At 42.7% G+C, this 25,314-nt stretch overlaps 1 protein-coding gene across 14 annotated transcripts in view; it reads left to right on the forward strand.

Annotated features, from left to right (window-relative positions):
• Positions 1–25,314, forward strand: part of ARHGAP26 (Rho GTPase activating protein 26) — a 548,614-nt gene that overhangs the window by 145,787 nt on the left and 377,513 nt on the right. For 7 of the 14 annotated variants that reach the window (XM_070465556.1, XM_070465553.1, XM_070465555.1 and 4 more), the window contains one exon: positions 22,997–23,060. The exons of the other annotated variants lie outside the window; for them this stretch is intronic. In XM_070465556.1, coding sequence (XP_070321657.1) covers positions 23,033–23,060 — 28 coding nt within the window. In that variant the 5' untranslated portion in view covers positions 22,997–23,032. The remainder of the gene's footprint in view (positions 1–22,996; positions 23,061–25,314) is intronic. 14 annotated transcript variants of the gene reach the window in all.

Below are 25,314 nucleotides of genomic sequence, written 5' to 3' on the forward strand. Positions count from 1 at the left end.
CTGGAGGTTTCACTTTTTGTCCCTCCTGCTGGAGGTGGATGTGAGAATGTGAATACAGAATCTGAGCGGGAGGAACCGAAGCCTGGTCCCTTCCCATTGCCCAGACAGGGTTCGAACAGGCCCAGGTTAACAGCCTCTTCCTGGAGACAGCCTGGAGCGTGTTGGCTTCTTTGATTTAACGTCTTTTCTGTCCCCAGGCCACAGAAAGTTCAAAGAGTTCTTATTTTTCTATTGTAATCCTTTAGAGGAACAGTGAATTCCTTCTGGGACATTCAGGACATTTATTCTTTTTTTTGAAAAGCAAAATTGGCAACACTGACTGAAGGATAAGGTGAAAAGTACTTAAGAGCCAGTATTCTAAGAAGGCCTTTCTCTGTAGCAGAGATTCGAGATCAGAAAGGAGGAGACTTTTCTTGAGCCATAAAGTATCATTTATAGGTGTCCTTGATGGAATCAGTGCTCAAAACACAGTTTTAAAATCTGCTTATGACAGTGTTGCTTTTCCTCCTGCATTTCATCTGGCCTGGGATTTGTGGAATTTGCACAGGATGCCTGTGGGTATTTAGTTTCCAGTGGCTGAGCAGAAATGAAGAGGAGGAAGCAGAGGTTTTGTTATGGACTTGCTAGTTAGCACACTCGAGTATTCTTGCCTGGAGAATCCCTTGGACAGAGGAGCCTGGTGGGCTACAGTCCATAGGATTGCAAAGAGTGGGACACGACTGAAGCACTTAGCAGGCACTTAGCACAAGGAAGCCTACACTGTGTCCTGTGTCTTCATTTGTAAAATTAGAATATCTTTCTAGTTCACAAGGATATTAATGACTAGTGAGACAGTACTGAATTTGGGGATTAGTTTTTGAGGAAGGGTGTAGATATTTTCTCCAATTGCAGTTCACATATTTGACACGCTGAGGATTGTGCTTCCTGTGTCCATTATTGTACGGGGATGGGGGTTGCTTCATAGGTCCAATTTCCAGATAACTGAAGATCAGCTGTACAGATGTCACAGTACAGTAAGCTCCTCTCCACACCCCGGATGAGGCACTTTTCCAGAATTAACCCGTTTAATCCTTACAATTCCGTAATATAGGAATTGTCAGATCTACTTGGCAGTGCAGGAACATGCAGTTCAGAGACAGTGAAGTAATCTTTTCAAGGTTGCATGGTTTCATTCAGTCACTGAATAATCATTTATTGGATTTCTAATGTGTGCCAGGTAACAAGATTATCATAAGCAAACTAGTCAGGAGTTGCTAATGGGGTAGTTAGGACTCACCCGAGGATTGCCTGGCTGCAAGGCACATGGCTTGTCCGTACACTGTGTTCTTTTTAACAGAGTTCTAGTGATGGGAGGGACGGGGAGGCCCACCCTGTTGCTGAGGCAAGCCCCCAGGGCATGGGGGTTTCCCTGGGTCCCCAGCCACAGTGCTGGGCTTTCGGCAACTCTCAGCAGTGGAGCCCAGGGCAGGGCACTGTCCTCTGTGCCTGTTTCTACCAAGCCCCTGTACCTCTTACTATGTCAAATGCCAACTCCTGAAAAATTTGAAATACCTGATCAAAACCTGGCTTAAATGTTTTGGATTTCCCTCCTTCTAAAGACAGAGGCTAAAGACGCTTAAGCAGAGGCCAGTTTTTTTTCATGATGACTCATGACTCTCATTATGTGTTTCATTCCTGTACCATATAATTTTGCATCTGTGTTTTCAATTTTTCATTTTCTTCCCCTCTCTGTGTCATTTGTCACCTCACCTGCAGTTACTGAGATTGTCACTAACTGCCTCTGACTCCCTTTGGATTGTTTCTAACCTGCATGAATGAGGACACTGAGCATCTGGGCTTTTTATTCTGTGTGTGTGTGTGTGTGTGTGTGTGTGTGTGTGTGAGTGGAATTAAAAAACAGGAAGTTGCTGGGTGAGACTTGAAGAATAAGAGCCAGGGACGTTGTGACAGCTGCCTCTGGAGTTGGCCTCCATTGTTGTTTGCATTACTGTCCCCGGCCTGTGGTCATGGTCTTGCTATAGCCCTGGCCTCTGATAGAGGGATTGAGAACTCAGTCTTTGAAGTCCAAGGGCCCCGGCCCAAATCCTGTCTCCTCTGCATGTGTGGAATCTGAGTCAACTTAACGTCTCTAAGCGAAAGTTTTCTTATCCTGGCCCAACAAGCCCTCCATAAATGATGTACTCTGTTATTAATAGTGATAGTAGAATTTGTCATACTCATGGAGTTCGGGGCAGGATGTCTAGTAATAGCGTTCAGGTAACTGTAGAGTGTGGGTTAAGAGCATGGGGCTTTAGGGCCAGGAAGACCTGGGGTCCAGTCCTTACCTCCCCCCTTCACCAGCTGAGTGACCAATAATAGAAAGTTACATATTGAATATAGTGTAGAGGTCACCAGGGTGGGTACTTGAGTTAATGTGGGGGCCCATTTCTAGCTCTGCTGACCGAAATCTAGAAGCTGCCTCTGGTTTCTCACCTCCAGAATGAGGATGGTAATGGAACCTGCCTCTCAGGATCATTGGGGGATGAGCTTAGTTCATATGTACAGTGCTTCACATGGTGTCTTGCACATGTAAGAGCTCAGTATCAGTTGTTACCAGCTGTGGCTACCCTGGCTTCCAGGAAGTGTTGATACAGTTTTTATTCCTTAAATGTTGTAGTTTATGTTCTCTTTCCCAGCACTGTAGTTAATTTCAACATCACTCTTCCTGGTCTTTGTTCCCTTGGCTTTTCTTGGTCTACCACGGATTGAAGTAGGCCTGGTGGATGGGTTGTTCTGGGAACAGTTACACACCCTCTCCTGAGGGAATAGATGGTTTGCTTTGGGAAGTTCTTTCATGGGTAGGCGTTATCTCTGTATTGGGTTCTCAGCCTGGAAGTCCCTGGGAATCTCTACCAGGTTGTATGAAATGCTGGAGATACTCTGAAGACAAGTGTCTGTTAAAAATGGAAAATGTTGTCTTCTTTGACATCTCTGCCCTTTTGTAAGGAAAAAATTGGAGTGCACTTTAATGGAAGGATTATTCCTACACCCTGTACTATTCCACTTTTACTGATCTAATTTTTCTTGTCACAGACTTTTCTTGGGCTTATAGAATATGCATCATAAAACACATCATTATGAATTAAGATTATTTTATTTCCCTTTTGTTTCTTCTAAGACTGACACATAAAGCAGGGTCCTTCCTGGACAGTTCTATCAGTGGTTGGGGAAATGAAAATTAAACATATACATTATCTTTTTCCCAAAGGCTTTCGTTTTGATGTGAATTTGCTTTCCTTTTCCTGATGATTAGTTGTAACTGAAATACTGTTGTCTTTGGGTTAGGTTAAGAAGAAAGGCTTTGCCCTCCTATGCAGGGGATTGGTTATTGATAGCTGCTGTGAGCCTGGGGATGGTCTGATTTCACCAGGACTTGTCATGTGGGGGAATCTCTGTATTTCTGGGGTTTGGCAGCACCCTCAGCACTCTTATGTGGTATTGCCCAAATCTGGTCTTTGTCTCCCCTACCAAGACTTAGACTGTTGTGCTAGGTGATTGTAGCAAACAGCAGGCGCCTCTCACCTCCATCAGCCTGACCTTGTCCTCAGTCCAAACCAGCTTGTCTGACTGTGTTTCTGCTTGACCTACCTAAATGCTTCTGTGCTCAGGCCTTCACTGTTGCTGTTGCTGGAAGTTGGTCACTGTGTTCAAGGGAAAGGCATGGTTTGACTGTGTAGGTTGTAAGTGCTGGTTAGGCATGTGCTTTTGTTGAGTCAGGGAAATGGCTGGTCCTGAAAGGGAGGGGAGGAGGCTTTGAGGTTACCATAACTTTCTGACCTCTGGATTTCCTTGATTGAAACCTGGTAGAAGGGAGAAGAAAGGTTGTATACCCTCTTCCTCCCGGCTGAGGACGCGGCCAGGATGGACTGTATGTCCTGGGTCGCAGCTCCTGTCTCAGAATGATTTCTAATAGTCCCCTTTTTCTCAAAACTGCCTTGCTTTGGATATGGTCACCCTGTGAATGGATCACATCGGGTTCCTCTGAAAACCTTTGTCAATAGGAATGAACATCAGCTTCCTGAGGGGTTTTTCTCCAGTAGATGATAATAAGAGTGAGGCCACCTCCTTCTCCATCCACGTCAGCAAAAAAGAATGTTTCTGGAAGTGGTTGTTACAAGTTCCATCCTGACTAGCTTCAAAAAGCTACAGATCTGCGGAGTGGTGGGCACTTTAGATCCTTACAGTGGGAGAGAGTGAGGGATGACATGATGGGATTGGGGTCTCCGGATTGAAAAAGCAAAACTTCAACGCTAATTGTCGAAACCCGGTATGCTCACTGGGGAGAGTATGAAACCTAAAGGAAATGAATGATGAGCTTACCCAGTGTCATCAGACCCAGTAGGTAAGGGAGAATCCAGAGGGGTGCCAGGGTGTCTGACTCTTTCTGCTGCCTCTTGCTGTGTGCCCTGGGGACCTAGCGTTTTCAGTTCATGGCTCTGATATTCCCATCAGGCAAGCAGGGGATGAAACTGATTCCAATCATGAGCCATTTCTCACTTGGGAGTGGCAGAAGCAACTTTCACGCTCAGGGCTTTATATCTTTGTTACCTTGGAGAGGTACAATTGGTAGTTGCTTTTGGCCTGAGGAGAATAGTAGAAAGGGACAATTAGGATATTGGTCCAGGGTGAACCTCTTTGAGCCTATCTATGTGAGTCAAGTCATATCCCTAGAATGCTGGCCAAACCTCAGAAACACAGCACGTGGGGATGTTATTCATGTTCAGTAAATGTCAAACAGCTTCCACAGATTTATGGGTTTCTAAATCCAAAGAGGCTGCTATTATTGGGGCTTCTTACAAGCTCTGAATTGCTAACATTTAAAAAAAAATCAATTCTAACAAAACCACTCATTACTATCAAGTATGATTTAAGTATCTGGCTGAGAAAAGCAAGCTGATTTTTGGATCTTTTAATTCACACCATTGAAGACAGCTGTGGTGATGATGCAAAATTATTTTGTGGTAGATAATGAGTTGTGGTAGAGGGTAGAAAGAAGTAGTGAAAGATTTCCAAACCTCCTAATTTTCCCATTTGTGTTAAATTTCTACAAGTTGGAAATATTTCCAAGAGTATATTATACTCCATTTTTCTGTATAATTTTCAAACACATTTTTCATAGCTGTGATGACCTGTAAGTCATTGCATTGATTTTTTTTCAATCAATGGCCTGCTGAACTCAGAGTTTAATTAGTACAGCTGTGCAGGTGCATGCAAGAAAATCGGCCTTCAAAAATTGTTGCTAATAGTATAAGTTTGCACTGGGACTTATTGACCACACCAGCATGTTCTTCTCCCAAGCAGTTCTTGTGGGAGCCAGAGAAACACACACACACAAATCCATTTGCCATTACAAACATTTTGATCATGTGCTTTAGTCACCCAGCCAGACTGTTCCGTATTCAGCTCCTCTCAGTTTGTATCATTTTCCCTGATACCAGTTTCCAGCTACATGCTTGCTCTCAAATCTCCATGGCCACATCAAAATATGTTTGAGAGGTTTTTTTTTTTTTTTTCCTCAGACAGATATGCTTCTTTCCTTAAGTTATACACAAAATGCTCTGGATACAAATTATTCATAGCACTTACTTTTAAGGGGTGTTTGTGAGGATTAAAGATGATAAATCCATACAAAATTCCTATCATGATGCCTGGCACACACGTATGTACTCAGCCTGTTAATGGCTGCCTCTTTCTTGCTTTTTGCGGCTCCCTGTTCTGCTCTCCCCACCTTTTTGAAACACCTTGTCCTACTGATCACATAGGAGCCAGATCCAAATGCTCTGTCTCTGCCATTCGATATTTCTGGCCCCTGCTGATACTGAGCACTCTGTCCAACTGGGAGACATTGCTTTTCTGGTTCATGGCACTGTGTTATCCTAATTCTCCTCCTGCCTCTCTGACCTCTCCTCATTTCCTTTCCTTGGTTTTTTGACCTCTTTCTCTGCTGTCCAAAGAAGATAGTCTCTGAGTTTCTGTGCTCAGTTCACTTAAATTTTCTTAGCTCTCTTACTTCTGTGGATGATGTTCAGCTACCCACCTCTGGTCTGATTTCTCTCCTGGGGTTCCCTGCATCCATTTCTGATAGATTTACTAGCATCTCTGCCTGGATATCTCCTGGCAGCCCAGATTCAATATATCTCATATGCAAACCACCTTCCTTCTTCAAAGTGTATCCTCCTCTTCCCATCCCTAGGTCTTTGGATGATCAGTTCTCCTCTCCCTATCTCCTCTCTTCCCCTTTGCCACTTTTTCTTTCTCTGTGTCTCTCATCCACTTGGTAACTATTTCGTGTGGATCTGACCTGGGTGATACCCCTTGCATCTGATCTTCCCCCTCTCTCCTTACTACGAGCACCGCAGCACTCAACTGACTCCTGAAATGGCATCTACCAATAAATTCTCACCTCCTATGTTTCACATCTATATCCAGACTCAATTGTCTTCTCATTAATCATTCTAAAGCACAACAGGTTTGGACATAGCACACCCATATCCAAATTCTTTCTTTCTTTAAAAAATTAAAAAAAATAATTATACAGTGTTTAAAAGTTACTTTCCATTTACGGTTACTGCAAAATACTGGCTACATTCCTTGTGTTTTAAGTACATCCTTGAGCCTATCTTACACCCAATAGTTTATATCTCCCAGTCCACCCCCTTCTATTGCCTCCAGTTCCCACACTGGTAGCCACTAGTTTGTTCTCTGTATATGTGAGTCTGCTGCTTTCTTGTTATATTCACTAGTTTTTTAATGTTTTTTTAGATTCCACATGTAAGTTAGCATACAGTATTTGTCTTCTTGTCTGACTTATTTCACTTTAGCTTAATGTCCTCCAAATCCATCCATGTTGCTGCAGATCACAAAATTAGGTTCTTTTTTTTAATGGCTGAGTAGTATTCCGTTGTATATATGTAACACATCTTCTTTATCCATTTGTCTGTTGGTTGACACTTAGGTTGCTTTCGTGTCTTGGCAGTTTTAAATAGTGCTGCTGTGAACATCAGGTTGTGTGTATCTTCATGAATTAGTTATTTTTGCTTTCTTTTGGGTATATACCCAGGAGTGGCATTGCTCTGTCATATGGTTGTTCTCTTTTTAGTTTTTTGAGAAACCTCCACACTGTTTTCCTCAGTGGCTGCACCAATTTACATTCCTACTAACAGTGTATGAGGGTACCCTTTCCAGCACATCTCAGCCAACATTTGTTATTTGTGTTCTTTTTGATGACAGCCATTCTGACAGGTGTGAGATCATAGCTCACTGTGGTCTTGATTTGCATTTCCCTGATGATTGGCAATGTTGAACATCTTTTCATGTACTTCCTAGCCATCAACATGTTCTCTTTGGAAAAATGCCTATTTGGTTCTTCTTTTAATCAAGTTGTTTATTTTTAATGTTGAGCTGTTTATATCTGTTGGCTATTAGTCCTTTATTGGTTGTATCATTTGCATATCTTTTCTCCCATTTAGTAGGTTATGTTTTCATTTTGTTGATGGTTTCCTTTGCTGTGCAAAAGCTTTTAAATTTAACTAGGTCCCATGTGTTTTATTTTTTATTTTATTTGCTTTCCTTTACGAGATAGATCCAAAAAGATATTGCTGCAATTTATATCAAAGAGTGTACCACCTATGTTTCCTCTAGGAGTTTTATAGTATCCAGTCTTATATTTAGGTCTTTAATTCATTTTGAGTTTATTTCTGTATATGATGTTAGAGAATGTTCTAATTTCTTTCTTTGACATGTGGCTGTCAAGTTTTTCCATTACCACTTGTTGAAGAGAGTCTGTCTTTTCTCCGTTGTATATTCTTGCCTGCTTTGTTGTAGATTAATTGACCATGAATGTGTGGGTTTATTCTTGGTTCTCTATCCTGTTTCATCTGTGTGTCTATTTTTGTGCTAGTATCATACTGTTTTGATAACTATCGCTTTGTAGTATAGTCTGAAGGCAAGGAACATAATTCCTCCATCTCTGTTCTTTTTTATATTGTTTAGGCTGTTTGGGGAGTTTTGTGTTTGCCCATATTCTTTCTTGACTTGCTGTTCTGCATGAAATTAGGAAGACATACCAAAATCTTATACTTCTCTTTGGTGCACCCTATCAGATGTTGTTCTGGTCATAGGCAATAATCTATTTTTGGTATCACTTTAGTGATCCACTGGTGAGGTGAAATGTTATCGATTTTCATTTACTAATGATATAGACTGAATTGTCCACCCCCACAACTTATATGTTGATGCTTTTATACCCAATGTGACTATTTGATAGGGCTTATAAGGAGGTAATTGAGTTAAATGAGATCTTAAGGGTGGGGTTACATAGGATTAGTGTCTTTTAAAGAAGAGACATGTGTGTGCACTCGTGCTTGCTTGCTCTCCCTGCCCCTCAACCCTGTGTACATGCACAGAGAAGATGTCATGTGAGCCCACAGCAAGGAGGTGACTGTGTGGAGCAGGACTAGAGTCCTCACCAGAACCCAACCATTCGGGCAGCCTGATCTCAAGACGTCCAATTTTCAGAATTTTGAGAAATAAATGTCTATTGTTTAAGCCACCTAGTCTCAAATTTTCTTATGGCACCACAGACTAAGACAAATAGCATATACTTATTTTAGATCTTGTGTGCGCCAGGCATGGGATATGTAGGGAAACATGGCCCTTGCTGCCACGCAGTAGATAAATCCTCTTGTTAATCTGACATCCAGCAGCTTTCAGTCAAAATATATTGAGTGCCCATTAAGGCAAAGACACTATGTTGAGCGTTGGGTTTACAAAGAAAATGAAGAACTCAAAGCCTAGAGGAGAAGAAAGAAAGATAGATTATTGTGATTCATTGGGAGTTGACTGGTAGAATGTTCAAGGTATGTAAACAGCTGAAGTTATGATTCCAGGCAAGGAATGTAAATAATGGATAAAATCACAAATGGTTACTCAAAGAGAAAGATTATAATGTTAAATACCTTCAGTTCAATGCATTTTTCCGGTTTTTTTCTTTCTTTTGTTTTGATTGTAAAAGTAAGAAGTGAAGAACACTTGCACTTTGTAGAAAATCTGAGAAGTACTGAAAGCTGTATAGAAGTAGGAAGAAGGACACTCAAAGAGAGAACCTCTTTTCTCTCTCTCTCCTTTGTTTTTTTGGCCACACCATGTGGCTTGCAAGACTTTAGTTCCTAGAACCAGGGATTGAGCCCTTGGCAGTAAAAGCACTGAGTCCTAACTACTGGACCATCAGGGAATTCCTCCTTTTCTCTTTCTTAATGTCATTTTAAATGTCTTTGTGTTTCTGCTTTATGAACGTATAGCATTTCCTCATCTAATCTCCTAACTTTAAACATTTAAAGGATTTCCATTCTTAATTTTTTCTGTGTTAAAGAACTTGATAATATCAAATGTAAATCTTTGTCTCCATTTAATAAAATTATTTCCTTTGAACAGACTCCTTGAAGAGGAGTTACTTAGTCAAGGGATATAAACATTGTTAAGGGCTTTGGGGTGTCCTAACAACCACAGACATGTGTTGAGTCCTTTCTTTGTGAACAAGTGACTCTCTTTGTCTTTAGGATGAAGATGCTGGGGCTGGGGGACAGTGAGATGAGAGAAATGTGTTCTTATAGAGTTTGTGTGATCTTTTACAGGCTGTTTTGTCCATGCCAAAAAGTCCTTGAAATTTGGTCCTGTCTGAGACTTTCATTGAGACATTTAGTCTGTGATTCATTAAATAATACAAACATTTAATTTTGCCAAGAGATCACTGAAATTTGGTCCTTTTCCAATATCCATTGAGATGTTTGATCCATGATTCATTCAATGTTGCAAACATTTAACTTAGTTAAATTTTTATTTACATTATTTTTATTGTAATTCATGATGAAGTTTGGTTTTCACATTTATTCTTGTTCGTCCTCATGATAAAGTTTGTCAAGGTTACTATTAAGTCAGTGAGTAGTCTTTTAGGTATATGTTAACCTGATTACTGGATTTATGTTCATTATATTTGTAAACAATTTCAGTAATATGGTTTTGCTTTTGTTCATATTATTGAATAATTGATGGCTATATTTTTCTACCACCAAGAACTTGGGTGCTAACTTATTGATTGCTTTGTTGTTCATCTTTTAATATGTCAGTAAATTTTCAGATTGAAGAATGATGCACTGCCATCAACTCTTGAAATTTGCTTTGCCAGCCGTCCACTGTATTGTTCATTCTGTGATCTGTGTTCAGCCCTGATGTATAAACATTGCAAGTTTCTGGGGGAGATCTTGGAACTTGTGCCATGTCTTCCATGGGCGTGCGTTTTCTCCACATAATCTATTAGGTCATCTGGGTTTTCTTTTGCATTCCTCATAATGCTTAAAAGTTTCATTTACATCTTCAAAAGGCAGAAATGGCAGTCCAAACAAGATGGTTGACACTTACGGGTGTTACGTTCCTTTGTCATATGCTCACACATTATACTCAAAAGGTATTTTTTTGTCACAGTTATTGTGGAAAATGAAACAAGCATCCTCTCACTTGTGCACTTGTTAGGAGTAGTCTAATCACCTTTATATTTGCAGTTTTGAAATCCATCATGTACAGTGAAGAGTTATTGATTAGATTTCTTTCCCTTGCAAATGCAATACTTTCTTATATGTATATGTGTAAGTGTCTTTTCACCTTTCACTGCTAGTGTATGAGCCAATGGCATAGTCTAAACCAGTGAAACACCATGCACAATAAATAGCTGAACTTGTTAGCATGTGAACCAGTGTCATGGTCTAAACCAGTGAGACACCACGCACAGTAAATAATTGCACTGCATTGGTGCCACCTTTAAGATGCCATTATGGAATAATGTGGAACTGGTTCTTGAATATTGTCATGAGTTGTGTAAATAGGAAATCTGTCATCATCTTGAGCATAGGCATCATGCATGAAAAGTGGTCACTTTATACTCTTCTAGAATTTGACTTCCATGTGGTGAAGCTGGGTTTGAAGCTTGAGGTCTACTTTCAGTTCTCTTTACTTGCCTCTTTAATGAGTTTCTTTCTGGTAGTTTTAACAGGACCTCATCATCATGAGTATCATGATGAGTTCTTAGAAGTGCCTGTGATGGTGCTGCATTTGGTTCTTCTGTGTGTTGTTTTAGCTTATTTGGGGTTTTCCTTCCTTTCCTTTGCCATCAGTGCTGTGTCTCTGTTTTCTTGTCCCATCTTGACTGATGATGATGTTATCCGAATCCTGACTTGTGTATGTCGGGCATTATAGGTTCTCCTTTCTTCATAGTGTCAGTGCCTTTTAGTTCTTTCTCTTTTAAAGCAATGAAAATAGTAATAAAAGCCATTATAATGCAGCACTGGCTTTTCTATTGTGAGTTACTATTTCCACCATACTCTGGTGGAATTTTCAAAGATAACACATTGCCAAGCAACAGAAAAGAGTTGTTTACTTCTTCTATAGCTATATGTCCAGTGGTCACTGGTAGGGGAAACCTAATTAAATGTCTTATGTATTGAATCCTGATTTGTCTGGGCTGAATCAGCCAGCAGGTAGGCACTAGCTGAGGGTGTGGTGGTCGCTGCTGATTGACAGTTAAGTATGGGAGTCATACCCACTAAAACGTTTCCAAATGGTGGCAGACATTTTTGTGGATACTGCAGTATTACCGTGTAGAGCATTGATGCAAGGGTAATATTGCCCCTTAATCCTAGGCACTGGTATAGTTGTATGGGGCTTAATTAGATGCCTGATATTCTCTTCATGGTGACTCTTAACCAGACCTCTTACGTGGTAGGAGAGCCACACCCATTCTCTCTCCTCCCATACAAGCAAAATAACTTTGTTGAGTGTTTACATTACACTCACTGCTTGTTTTACACAGCAACTTGACCAGGCTCCTCCTTTCAAACTCTGCCCTTATTGAAGGACCCAGCCACATTCATCCAAATGCCCAGTGACGTATTAATGCATCATGCATGCATTGTGAGATTCCGTCCTCAACTTGTCAGTCATCCTCTGTACATTTCTCTAACTGTAGGACTCTTCCTGGGCATACATAGTTAATATAAATTCTGCTCTTCTGTGGGATTCGAACCCTAACCCATCTACCTAACCCCAGCTAGACAACTGAGGCAAGAATGGTTATTATTGGTGTATAGCCTCAATACAATTATTGGACCAATAAGATGGTAATATTTTTTAATATATTAATTCCGTAAACTGAAAGTGTAAGTAAGTGTTATGGGCAATTTGAACTCAGACATTTTCCATATGTGCATGTTTTTGGCAGGACCCTGAATATCAAGGACCATTTGGCATGGACCAAGTATACTCATGGATATATTTTTGTTTTTATATATCCTGCCTTTAAAAAATTAATTTGTTTATTTTTGGTTGCTTTGGGTCTTTGTAGCTGCGTGCGGGCCTTTTCTAGTTGCAGAGGGTGGGGACTGTGCACGGGCTTCTCATTGCGGTGGCTTCTCTTGTTGCGAAGCACAAGCTCTAGGTCTATGGGTTTCAGCAGTTTCAGCATGTGGGCTCAATAGTTACGGCACACAGGCTCAGTTGTTCTGTGGCATGTGGAATTCTCCTGAATAGGGGGTTGAACCCCTGTCACTCATGTTGGCAGGTGGATTCTTATCCACTGTACCATCAAGGAAGTTCACTTGCGGATATTTTTGATAGGACCAGATTTCGAGGAACTTTTGGGGTGGCCCAAGTGTCTCAGTAGATGTCTTGTACAGGATCAAATGTGTCCTAATCATGTGACCTACCAAGGGAGACAGACCTGTGTATACAGAAGCTCTGAGGACCTTTTACTTTGTAAGTGATTTATACAGTGTTTCTGAAATGACATGAAAATTTCAAACCAGGACTTAAATATCTTGATCTAGGCATTACAGAGTTTCCTGGGATTTCGGGGGATATCTTTATACTCATAAATGGGTTATGTTTTTGGCAAGGAAGAAACATGCTCAGAGTTAACAAGTGAGACTGAGTTTTTAAAACTGGACTTGTGTGTGTTATATGCTTTTATGAGGAAATTTTCATCAAAAAAAAATTATGAGCATGATTATTTATTTCCTTTAGCCACATACCTATGTTTCTCAAAGAGATTTTTCCAAGAGAGGCTTATTTTAAACTGTTAAAAATGTAAGTTTAGTATATATCTGGAAAAGTCCACAGCTCAGAATTGCAGGGTTTGATAAATATATCACAAAGTGGATGTATCCATGTAATCACTACTCAGGCCAAGAAATAAAATTATCAGCATCCCATAAAGTTCCCTTCCCATCCCATTCCTCCTATCCTAAGGTAGCTGCTATTCCTGAGTTCCAGTAACCTAGATTTTGCCTGTTATTGAGTTAGGTAAGTTTAGGATTGTTTTGAAAACTCATTTCAAAAATTAAACTCCAATTAGTCTACCTGTATCACTTATCTCTTGCTATATAACCAGTTACCCCAAACCTTTGAGACTGAAGGTGGCAATAGTTATTAGAGTCTCTTCTGGTGACTCAGTGGATTGTCTGGATGCTACTTTTGCCTCTCCTGGGCTTGCTCATGCAGATGCATTTCACTGGGACATAGGACCCCTCTCTCTCCCCATGTGGTCTCTCTTCCTTGGCTTCTCCATGGAATGACAGTCTCAGGACAGTGTTCTGAGATGGTAGAGGTGGAAGCTTCAGGTCTTTTTGAGGCCCAGGCTTTGGAATTCACATAGCATCATTTCTACCACATTCTGCTGACCAAAGCAAGTCTCAAGGCCAGCCAAGATTCAAGAGAGTGGAGAAGTGATGAATGGCAAAGTCACATTGCAGAGAAACTTACATTAAAGATCTGTGACCATTACCCAATGTGCCATATCACCTGAAAAGTGCTATTCTTACTATGTGGACCAAGATTAATGTTAATAATATAACTTTACTTAACAATACTGAGGCTATACTCTACCTGGTCCAATGTGAACACTGTCATTTGTCAAAGCAAAGTAGCCTGGGGCAGGTGGAGGATCAATTTTATCTACCTCTGATAGAAAAGAATTGGATCAGAAATAGGAAGAAGTATTTATAGGGATTGACTTTTTTTTTTTTTTTTTGAACTAAGTTTGTACTGTATCTTTTTCTTTTCCTGATATTTCTTTCATGGTTGGGTGGCTCTGCCTAGCTCATGAAGTGATATAAAGCACATGAACTGATATAAAGCACATGCTTTACCAGCACGTACACTTATCTGGAATTTAAATGGGTATTCTCAAAGTGCATGGAACCATTTGAACCATCAGAGGAGAAATTTTTGGTATAGAAGCCCCTTCTCTTCCCTCTAGGCCATAGAATCCTCGTGTAAGAGAGCATCCAGTAGGCCTTACTAATTTAATTTCTGGGTGCTGAAATCTGTATTAAAGTGAAATTCTCAAGGTAATAATCAAGGCTGTTTGCAACTAGAGGCTTTGACCCATCAAAAAGATCTGGTTTATGTGTTACAAAATAGATGCCTAATATGTGATTTTCTTCAAATTGTATTACCCAGATATCTTTGCAGAACTGAGTGAAGGGGTGTTTTGGGTTTGATTTGATAATGATAGTTGCAAGGGTGGGTTCCCCTTATCGAGCATTTTCTATGTTTCTGAGGGCACTGAGCTCAGTGCTTTACATTCATTGACTCACGGGGCTTTGGGGGCCTAATTGGCAACCTATGGTTAGCACATGGTACAGAAGAAAAGCCCAGTAATGGCTGGCTAATAACACAGTGAGGTAGGCAGTAATAGCTTTCATATAATTGAGCACTTGCTGTGATCTATATTTGTGTTCTATATTTGTGTTCACTCATACAGTACTCGCAAAACTCACAAAAGATTGCTTCTGTTATTATAACCATTTTGCAGATGAGGAAATCCAGGCACAGAGCATTAGATCACAGAGCTAGTTAATGGCAGAGCTAGGATTTAAACCCATGTTGTCCTGAGTCCAGTGCCTTGGTTGCCATGCCTGCTTCACCCAGGAATGGAGCTCTTGGGTATATGTTGATGTGATGTCTGGATTGTTAGAGAGCAAAGGCAGGATTGCTGCCCCTTTTCACAGGCCCCACCCTCCTCTGTTGGAGTTCCAGGCCAGGAACCCTCGGTGGTGGTGCCGTCACAGCGGCTCTGAACTGGCTGTGCCAAGTCTCTGTCTCACTCAGTTAATGATCTCTGTAGGGTTTTGACTTCCTCCTGAATCTAGCATTCATGCTTCCCCTCTGGAGAAAGATGCTGGCTTCCTTAACACCTGACAGCATTTTCCTCTGTAGTGAAACAGTCTTGTAAATCATTTACAACTTTAAAGAAAATGTCCCTTCTTCCAGTACTAAAATTCAGTATAACCTGTAAAGCAAGAGCTAAATGCCCTGACTTGCGTGTGTTATTAGGCCACCTTTTCTCTTTGCTCTGTTTTGGGCTTTGGATGATACTGAGCTTCCTATGTACCAGCCTGAAGTAATCACCATGGTTTTCATTGTCACCGGTGGGTGTTTTGACACATCTCGAAAGCATTTGTTTTTGCAGGAGAAGTTGTCCCTCGGTTTCTTGGAAGAGTGAAGATTGGAAGAGAACTGCAGGGTGCCACAGAGTAGTTTGAAGATATCTGAAACTAAACAAATATAAATAAGATGTTATGAGTCATTTTTTGCTTACCTCTTTCCCAATTTAGAAAAACTTTGGGTTGGATACCATGATAGGCATCTCACATACATTAATCCATTTCTTCTTTAAAACAGGTCAGTGATGTCGGTGTTATTGAGCCCATTTTACAGATGTGGAACCTGGAGGAAGATGGTGTAATTTGCCCCAGGTCAGATAGGAAGTATCTCTTGCAGTGCTGGGGTTGAGTTTTCTGATTTCAAATCCTGTGCTTTTCCTGGCAACTTACCCTGGGCTGCCTGTCCTTCAAAAAAAATAGTGAAAGTAAAAGTGTTACTCATTCATATCCGACTCTTTGAGACTCCACGGACTGTAGCCCACCAGGCTCCTCTGTCTTTGGAATTCTCCAGGCAAGAATACTGACTGGAGTGGGTAGCCATTCCCTTCTCCAGGGGATCTTCCTGACCCAGGGATTGAAGGATCTCTTGCATTGCAGGTGAATTCTTTACTGTCTGAGCTACCAAGGACGCCTGTCCTTCAAGACCCCTTTAAATCTCTCACAGAGCAATGTTGGAAAACCAAACAATTTTTATTTAAAACCCATTCTGTGGAACTTGCCATAGTGAGTGCTCTTTCTCCTCTTTTGTGCTGGCTTTCCTTTTTCCCTCTGAGTCGCAGGATGAAGCAATGAGGTTTGGAGGCAAGAGGCCTGGGATTAGCTTCCCTTTAAGTTATTTGGCAAGAGAAAACAAAGGAGTGGACATCTTGAGAAACTTAACCATTGTATTGCAAAGCACGTGGAAGATACTCTCTTGAAAAGGCCTGTTCTTCCCAGGGGAGGAATTAAGAAAGGGAGGGAAGATCTTCGGGAATTTTGTTTGTTCACCCTCCTGCTGACCGACCTCAGTACTCTGTCTTCACTTCTCTGCTATCTCCTTCCACCTCTCTCCTGCTGACTGACCTCAGTACTTTGTAGTAAAGGCATCGTTCTGACACGGTAGCTTGCTTTTCCAACTTCATTTGAGCTTCCTTTTTGGGCTTTGGGTCCCAGCTGCCCCACTTCTCTCCCTCTTTGCCCTGTTCTGTCCTTTGGTTCTTTGCAGAGCTGAGGAGCTTAGGCATTTACCTTGTATCTCAAAGGCACAAAACAAAACAAGAAATGCAAAGAAAACAAACTTTGCAGTGAGACGACCAGAGGCATAATTGTGTAAGAACACAGGTGTCGGGTCCGGTTAACCGGGCACAGAGGCAAGGCTGTGCTACTACTGGCCGCGTTATTTGAGACAGTCATTAAACCTCTAGCAGCTGGTTGTGAACGTTAGAAATTTTTAAATGAATGAAGCATTTTGGACAGTGGTCTTGCACATAGTGGGGACTTAATAAATGTGGGGGCTTAATAAAAGTGGGTATTCTTAGTTCATTTGCTACAAATGCACAAAATCGGGGGGTCTGAGGGACTTGGGTCTAGTAGTCAGGTTCTGGGGTCAGGTTTGAAAAGAAGGCACCTTTGGGCTTATCTAATCTGAAGCCTGCCTTTTACTAAGACCCAGAGAAGTTAAGGGTTGGTGTCCCAGCTATAGAAATAGTTAGGGGTGCAGCTAAGATAAGAGTCAGGACTTCTCACTGTGAGCATATGCTCTTTCTATGGCATCAGGATTGATTCAGTCCAGATATTTGCACCAGCATCTTTAGGGCAGGGTTTGTTGGAGTCACCTGTGGGTGGGTGGGGGTGTTAAGAAAGCAACTTCCTAGACTCCATCCCAGACTATTAAATCAAAATCTCTGGAGATGTAGCCAGGGATCTTCTTTTTAACAGGCACCTCAGTTGATTCTTATACATCTTATGTGTTTACAGCTTTGTGAGTTGATTATAAATTTGAGGCTCATGGCCCTTAGGCTGTAATAAGAGTTGATGTTTACAGAGCTACCCCAAGGGTTATGGCTTCAGTCAGAGGAATATATCGTCATCTAATGATGTTACATTAGTAATAATGATGCTCATGACAGCCACTGCCTATGGACACCCACTGTGGGCCAGGGATGGTTTGAGTGCCTTCGGGCACTTAGAACAGTGTCTGACGTATGGTAACCACTTTATAAATGTTAGTTGTAGTAACCTCATTTAATTCTCACAACACCCCGTTGAGGATTATTTTTGTCTCCATCACAGGTACAATAAACTGATACACAGAGAAGTCAAATAACTTGCCAGAGGTCCCACAACTGCTGAGTGGTTGAGCTTGTATTTGGACTCATGAGTGTCTGATGCTGACATCCATGTAGGATCATAATCATGTGCATGTGAAATATTCTTTCAACAAATATGAGACTTGAAGGATTCTCCAGATTAGAAGAATATCCCTCCAAGTTTGGTTGATTAATGTCTGCCAAAAGAGATCTAAGAGCGCTCTTACATAGGTAGATAATCCCTATTCTAGCTTATTCAAAACAAAAGGAGTTCCAGAGTGAGGCTTTCCTGAGAGTGAGTGAACAAGCTGGTAAAAAGAGCTTGTTCAAAAGGGAATGTTCTTACTTTCCAGTCTCTGTTTGGGGGAATGAAATGTACAGTGAAGGGGGAAAGCGGCTGCTGGCCAAAGAGCAGCTTCTTCAAGTCTAAAGAGCTCAGAGACTGGAGAACTTGGAAAAACTTTGTGTGCTGTGCGGTTTGGAATTTTTTTCCCCTGCTTCTTGTTATGTGACTTTCATTGACCCAGAAATCTTGGGGTTGTATATTTGTGTGTGTGTGTATATATACACTGCGTGTGGACTGAACCACCCCCCACCACCCAGACATGGTGGTGAAAACTACAGATGAGAGACTGTTACTACTGATTTTGTATGTGTTGCAGCTTTGGTGGCTGAAAAACACAATACATCCAAACTCAATGGTTTCAAAGCAACAGGATTTACTTTACTCATGGATCTGCATTGTGGACAAGGCTCATCAGGGGCAGCTTGTTTCGGCTCTGCCTATTGTCACTGAGGGCTGGGGCTGGAATCATCTCTCTGGTCCACTCGCGTGGCACCTGGGCTGGGAGGACCAGAAGAGCTGATGGTGGGAGTAGGTGGGAGCAAGTGGGTAACTCTTTATGTGGTCTCTCTGTACGGTCTCTCCAGCTCTACAAGGTCACTGTGGGCTCTAGAGTCATGTGTCAAGAGCAGCAGGGAGTGCACACTGGGCAAATGCCATCTTGGCTCTTGATCTTGCCTCTAAAGTCCTGCAATATTACTCGTGCTGTGTTCTTTCGTGTGAGGACATTGCAATGGCCCATTTGGTTCAAGGGAAGGGGAACATAGGCCCCACTGCTTGATGGAGGAGTGTCTGTGTCTCACTTATTGTAAGAGTAGCATGTGGGATGGGCTGTGTTGGTGGGGCTGTTTTTGGAAAATATAATGTGCCACGTTTGTTGATTCTACTCTTGCTGAATAGGTTCATTCAGGGCCTGGGTAGTTTGTTGAGTCCCTGTATCATCATGATTAGTGTGATTTATGAATTTGCAGATGTTAAAAAAGCTAAGTTTACACAGTTTTTGGGTGGAACCTGAACTGAGTTTACTCAGAGCCATGTGAATATATGATGGGGAGGGGCTGGCAAAGCCTTACCTCATCATGGAGGAATAATCCATAGATTATTTTTTTTCTTTCAAGAAGGAACAGGCTCTTTGTCTTTGTTCAGAAGCCTAGGCAATCTCACAAAGCATGTAGTTACTGTTAAGTTTCTTTGACGATTGTTTTATGGGGCCTAAAATGTTCTGCACTCTTGGGAACAAGACAGACAAGGCTCTGCTCTTACGAAACTCAGATTCATGTGGAGAAGACAGATCCATTTAAACAAGTAGATGGATAGAAATTTCAGATAGTTGTAAGATTCGTAGGTAAACAGATGAGAGAGCCTGGGGTCAGTAGTAGTTGCCATGATGTTTTTGAGCCTAGTTAGTTGGGCAGTGGAGTCATCAGAAAAGTTATCTGTGGAGTTTCATGTAGCCTTCTTCTCAGGCTCCCCATGTGTGTACTCCCTTCATAACTGAGAGAAAATCATCAAGGAATGGTTAGGGGAAGTGTGGGCTTGCTTATTCACATTCTAGAATAACAGTTGGATTTAGCCACCCCTTTAATATCTGTTCTGCAAGTTTCTTCCCTTCTGTTCCCCCTCTAAGAAAAGGTTCAATAGAGGTAATTTAGGAAGATAAAAAGAAATGTTACTTTCACACAGTAGATAGCAAACACATGTAATTCATTTATTTTCCTTGAGACTGAAAGTGAAAAGTCATAAGAATAAATTTGTGAAAACTGGATCCGTAATAGATTATTTAGGCAAGTTAGTAGTGTTAGGATATCTCTCTTACCACATGACGATATACGAGGGCCTCTGTGTGGTTTTCCTCTCACCATCTTATCCCCATCACATGGTAAGTATTAGTTGTGTGCCTTCTTTGTGCCCATCTCTGGGGTTGAAGGATAACAGCAGTAATCAGGGTCCCTGTGTTCATGGAGGCAAACAACAACAACAACAAAAAACGATGAGGCAAAGTAACTGTAAGCCAGGAAAGAAGCAAATCAGGGACTGACTTTAGGTGAGGCTTTAAGGAAGGGCCCTGAGGCTGTAATCAGTGCTGTCAGTTATTGTGGTGCTAAGCCAGTTGCCTGGGCTGGAAGACACGTTGGGCCAAATTCAGGACCTCGTTGGCACCATGCTTACACTGTAGTTGAGGACAGATTGGGTGAGAGCTGGGGGATCCTGTGGTTTCTGCAGTGTATTGAGTCCTTGAAGTTTAATAAGAACCTTTGCCCTGGTCTGAGTGGTTCAGGGTGACTCTTCAGTGACATCGAGTGAGGGCACCTCTGCAGAGCTTCTCTTGCTCTGAGCCCAGGTCTGATGGAAATTGTTGCTTTGCTTGAAGCTTATCCCGTGAATGCTAGGGAGCAAGAGTTTTCAAAAGCTTGACTTCATCTTGGCCTCCTGGTTTTGGTTTCCCAGTTTTCCTTAGTATTTTGTTGGAGAGTAGTTGCTAAGTGACAGGTTCCTCTGGCTGGAGCAAAGGAGATGGCCAAAGGGTGTGAGTCCTGTGAAGGATGACTTCTAGGAACAAAAATCCAGAGAGAGAGTGTTTCATTTTCAGAGGGAGGTACTGTTGCAGAATTTCCCACGTCCGTTGTGTCTACCTCTTGCCGTCTCTCTTATGACCTCTGCTATTGGTTTTGGGATTCATAGACTTTTGCTGGCTTGGTTAGAGCCATGCAAACCTCAAGTCTGGTGGTAATTACCGGAGTGAGGTGGCCTGGTGTGTGAAAGTACATTTACCCTGGTAGAACATTGTAGAACTCTTCAAGGGGGGAGCAGACCTTTAAATGGGAACATTTGTTTCAGATTATTTTGATTTGTGTTAATGGGTTGGTTCCAAAGTCATGACTTGCTTTGGGAAATCTAATGGAGAACACTTGTGGGGTGTTACGTGTTTGCTTTTTTTATTTTGTTTTTAAGCGATATGTCCTCTGCATTCTTCTTTGGTCAGGCTTTCCAGGTGGTGATAGTGGTAAAGAACCTGCCTGCTGGTGCAGGAGACTTAAGAGACATGGGTTCGATCCCTGAGTCATGAAGACCCCCTGGAGGAGGGCATGGCAACGTGCTCTAGTATTCTTTCCTGGAGAATCCCATGGACAGGAGCCTGGCAGTCTATATATAGTTCATGGGGTTGCAGAATCGGATGCTACTGAAATGGATTAGCACATATGCATGTTTCTTTGGTCACCTCTCCTTATTCTAGAGACACTTTACTAACATTTCTGGAATCTTGTTCTCTTTGAAGAAGGCATCTTTTCTTGAGATTGTTCTTGAGAAGATAGGAGTGTGGAATGCTCTGGGTATGTTGGTCTATGGGATAAAAGGTTCGTGGTCACATCCTCTTTTCCCTTACCTGTTAATTCCTCACCTCACATGTATTTTGTGTTATTTAAACCCCTGTCTTGTGTGCTTATGAGCATAGCTGTTGCTTGGCTTAGTGGGGTTTATTTTGGGTTCAGTACCTAGCATAAAAAGTATTTTGGATTAGGGTAGAGTGAATAAGTAAGTCCCTCACTTTCTGGAAGGACTAGGAAAAAACCTGTCTAGAGGCCTTATGGGTGGAACCCAATATTTTATGTGAAAACACATAGTAGGATGAGCATGGAAATTAGACAGCTCTCTTTGTCACTTACTAGCCCTATGACCTTAGACAGGCTGTTTAACCTTTTCGGTGCCAATTTCCCATCTGTATAATGGGGATGGGAATTTTCTCAAAATTCCATTTTGAGACTTAGATGAGATAATATATGTAAGAGACAGCATAGAGTGTAAATATTTAATAAATAAATGGCAGCTGTTACTGTAAATAGTTATTTTCTGTGTGGGGACTTCATCGATGGTGTTAGAGATGGTATATTCTGACTGTGAAGAGTGGGTCCAACTCATAAAAATTATCATTCTTAGAGAATCACATCAGTTAGACGTGCTTTTTGGTAGGGATGAAGGGCCTGTGAGTCAGAGGTCTCTCAAACTTTTATCCTCCCAAAACCTTATCCACCAAAATCCTGGCCTTTTCATCTGTTTGCATATCTGTCTCAGGTGGCCCTGCCTCACCTTTGAGAACTTCTTATACTTATTTTCTGTTTTTATTTTCTGTATCTAGAGAAGCCTGCCATGAATATTCCCCACCTCCTGTAATTACCCTGGAGGTTTCCAAGACCTCTCTGCACCTCGGATGATGTCGAATAGTTGGCTCTGGGACCTAGGCTTGCTCCCAAGTCTTGCTGGCTGCCACTACTGGCTTCCCAAGCAGGCAGCTGCGGGGGAGAGTGTGATCACTTCTGGGAGCCACAGTGAGGCCTCTCTCACCAGCATCTGAGCAGAGTTCAGGGATGCAGGGAGATGGGCTCACCGAAGCAATCTGGGGTTCATTGACATAAAGATGGCACCTTTGATCACTGGGCTTCCCTGATATCTCAGTTGATACAGAATCTGCCTGCAGTGTGGGAGACCCTGGTTTGATCCCTGGATTGGGAAGATCCCCTGGAGAAGGGAAAGGCTACCCACTCCAGTATTCTAGCATGGAGGATTCCATGGACTGTACAGTCCATGGGGTCGCAAAGAGTTGGACACGACTGAGCGACTTTCACTTTTAATCACTAGGACATGTGATTTCATTAGATTTTACTAATTACAATGATGCCTACCATTCATGAATGCTTGCTACATGCCAAATGTGCATGGAGTAGTCATTTATAACCCTCATTTTCCCAGCAAGGAAGTTGGGGCTTTTGGTACTGATGTAACATACCCAGCTTTCTGTATACTTCCTTATGACGTCTTGTTTCTTTCCTGATGTCTAGAAAATTTCTCAGTGTCAGTGTGTGAAGACAGACAGGATGGGTGTAGTGGAAAGAGTGTTGAACTGTAAGTCACATTCTGACCCCTCCCCTTTTCCCTTCCCCCCTTCCTCCCACCCTTCCTTCTGGTTTTGTAAGATTGGGGGCTTGGCCTGGAGGAGGTAACACTCTTGACGTGATGATGAGGATCCTGAGCCCTGGCTTCAGACTCTGTTGGGGTTGCATCCTGACTTGGCCGTTTGCTCGTACAGGGGCCTTGGGAAGTGGTGACCTCCTGTGAGCCTCAGTTTCCTCATTTTGGGATGGTGACTGTCCCCTTCTGCTGTCATGGGGACTAAGTGAGATGGCGCATGGTAGAGCACTTTGTGAGCTGAAACTAGAGATCATTTTATGTTGTTCTCTTTCGCCCAGACACTGTTTTCCCTTAATGAATTGGTGGTTTTCTTGGGGAAATGTCACAGACTTTGTTGAGAGTCTGATGGATGTTCTGGACTCTTTCCCAAAAAGGGAATGTTCACCCCAAATCGTATTCGGTTTCAGAGGACTCAGGACCTTCTAAAGCTCCTTGTCTGTGAACTCCAGAAGGAAACCCTCCCAGATGATTGTGACCTCCTTTCTACAGAGGCCCTGCCTTATCTTCCCTCGGCACCCTGCTGTCCCTTAGCTGAGGCCAGGGTGCGTGGAGGAGCCCTCCTGAGGACTGTGGGATGGGTTTTATTTTCTTCCTCTGCTCCATTCACTAACATGCAGCCTCCTACTTGCTTGGCCCTGGTGTTGCTGCCCAGAACACACAGCAGGAATGCTCTTCAGGGGTGAGTTGCCCTGGGAGTAGGGAAGATCAGTCTTTGTCTTCCTGGCTGGGTTATTTTAGGAATGAGAGAGGGATAAAGGAGGAGGGAGACCCTGGGATCTCAGGAATGACCAAGCTCCTGTGTGTTGATGGCCTGCTCTGTGCCAGGAACTGTCCTAGGTGATTTGCAGTCATCTCTGATCCTTACAAGATCACACCCACAACAAACCTGTTGGGTGGATGCGGCCCTCACTGTCTCTTACAGATGAGGACCCTGAGGCTGAGAGAAGTTAACTGAGCAGGATGAGAGGCCGCGGCGGGAGTCAGGACCAGCCTGTCTCGGTCACAGAACGTCTCTGTGCCGTGCTGTTTCCTGAGACAGAGGCATCCTGCGAGGTGAACAGCAGCTTCACACCCTTTGCTGTTGATAAAGGAAATGCTTTTCCTCCTGGGGCCCAGACATCCGCAGATGGCAGCTTTGTTATGGGCTCTAGATGGCCTTTGCAGTGCTGAAGTGCAGATGTGTATTTTTAGAAAAGGAAGAGACTTCTCTGTCTACTGTTTGTGTACAGAGATGTATCAGTTTCTGAAGACTAAGGCCAGCTAAAGCAGCCAAATGTCTGCCGTGGTTGATGGCCAGATGCCGCTGGCCGATCTCCTGGCTGGCTGATATTTGCTGTGATGGCCTGAGGGGCAGGACTGACCCTGAAGGGGCAGGTCTCTTTTCTTAATAGGCGAAGTGCTGTGTCCCCACAGGGACCCGTGTCTACTCTCCCCTGCCGAGTCTGGACTTGCCCCTTCCTTGGCTCTCGGAGTGTTGGCGACTGGTTAGGCGACATCCTTCTCTTCCATTTTCCTATTAGTGTTTTCTCCTTTTTATCTCCCCACCCAGTGGCCTTTCCCCCATGTAAGACCAACTGCATTTTAAGTTCTTGTTATTGTCAAAGAGGTGTTTATGTACCATGCTGAGAGTGATCACCTAATTCCTATATAGAACTGGTTTCTTAGAGTTCATGGGGCCAAGCTGCTACCCCTGGAAGCCAGGACAGTGCACGGTGATGTCGGGGTCCCTCTGTGTCCCCATCGTCTGCCCACATTTGGAGCTGACACACACAGAGCGCTCCTTATGTACCAGGCAGTGGCTCCATGGATTATCTGGCCACTGCTCCCATCAGCATTCTGATGGTAGTTGTGGGATTATCTGGATTTTCCAGATGGGAAGACTGAGGTTTGGGCGGGCCCGTGACCTGCCATGCCGGGGTGGTGCCTACACTCAGAGCTGGGAGCTGAGGTGCGTGTGTGAGGCGAGGCTGAACCAGCTCAGAGGGAGAACCGTGGGGTGGGCCACCCTGAGGCCCGCGTCCTTGCTCCCGGGAGGCTGTCCTTTGGTGTGGCACAGGTGAGCCAGAATTGCAGGTCCTCTGGAGGATTAGTCTCCTTGACCTTCTTGGCGCTGACAAAGAGGATTTGGATGGGATTTCCCTCCAGTGAGGATTTTGTCTTAGTGAGAGTTGTAGAACTGGACCTGGTG

Source organism: Odocoileus virginianus, chromosome 3 (assembly GCF_023699985.2).
Source record: "Odocoileus virginianus isolate 20LAN1187 ecotype Illinois chromosome 3, Ovbor_1.2, whole genome shotgun sequence".
NCBI lineage: Eukaryota > Metazoa > Chordata > Mammalia > Artiodactyla > Cervidae > Odocoileus > Odocoileus virginianus.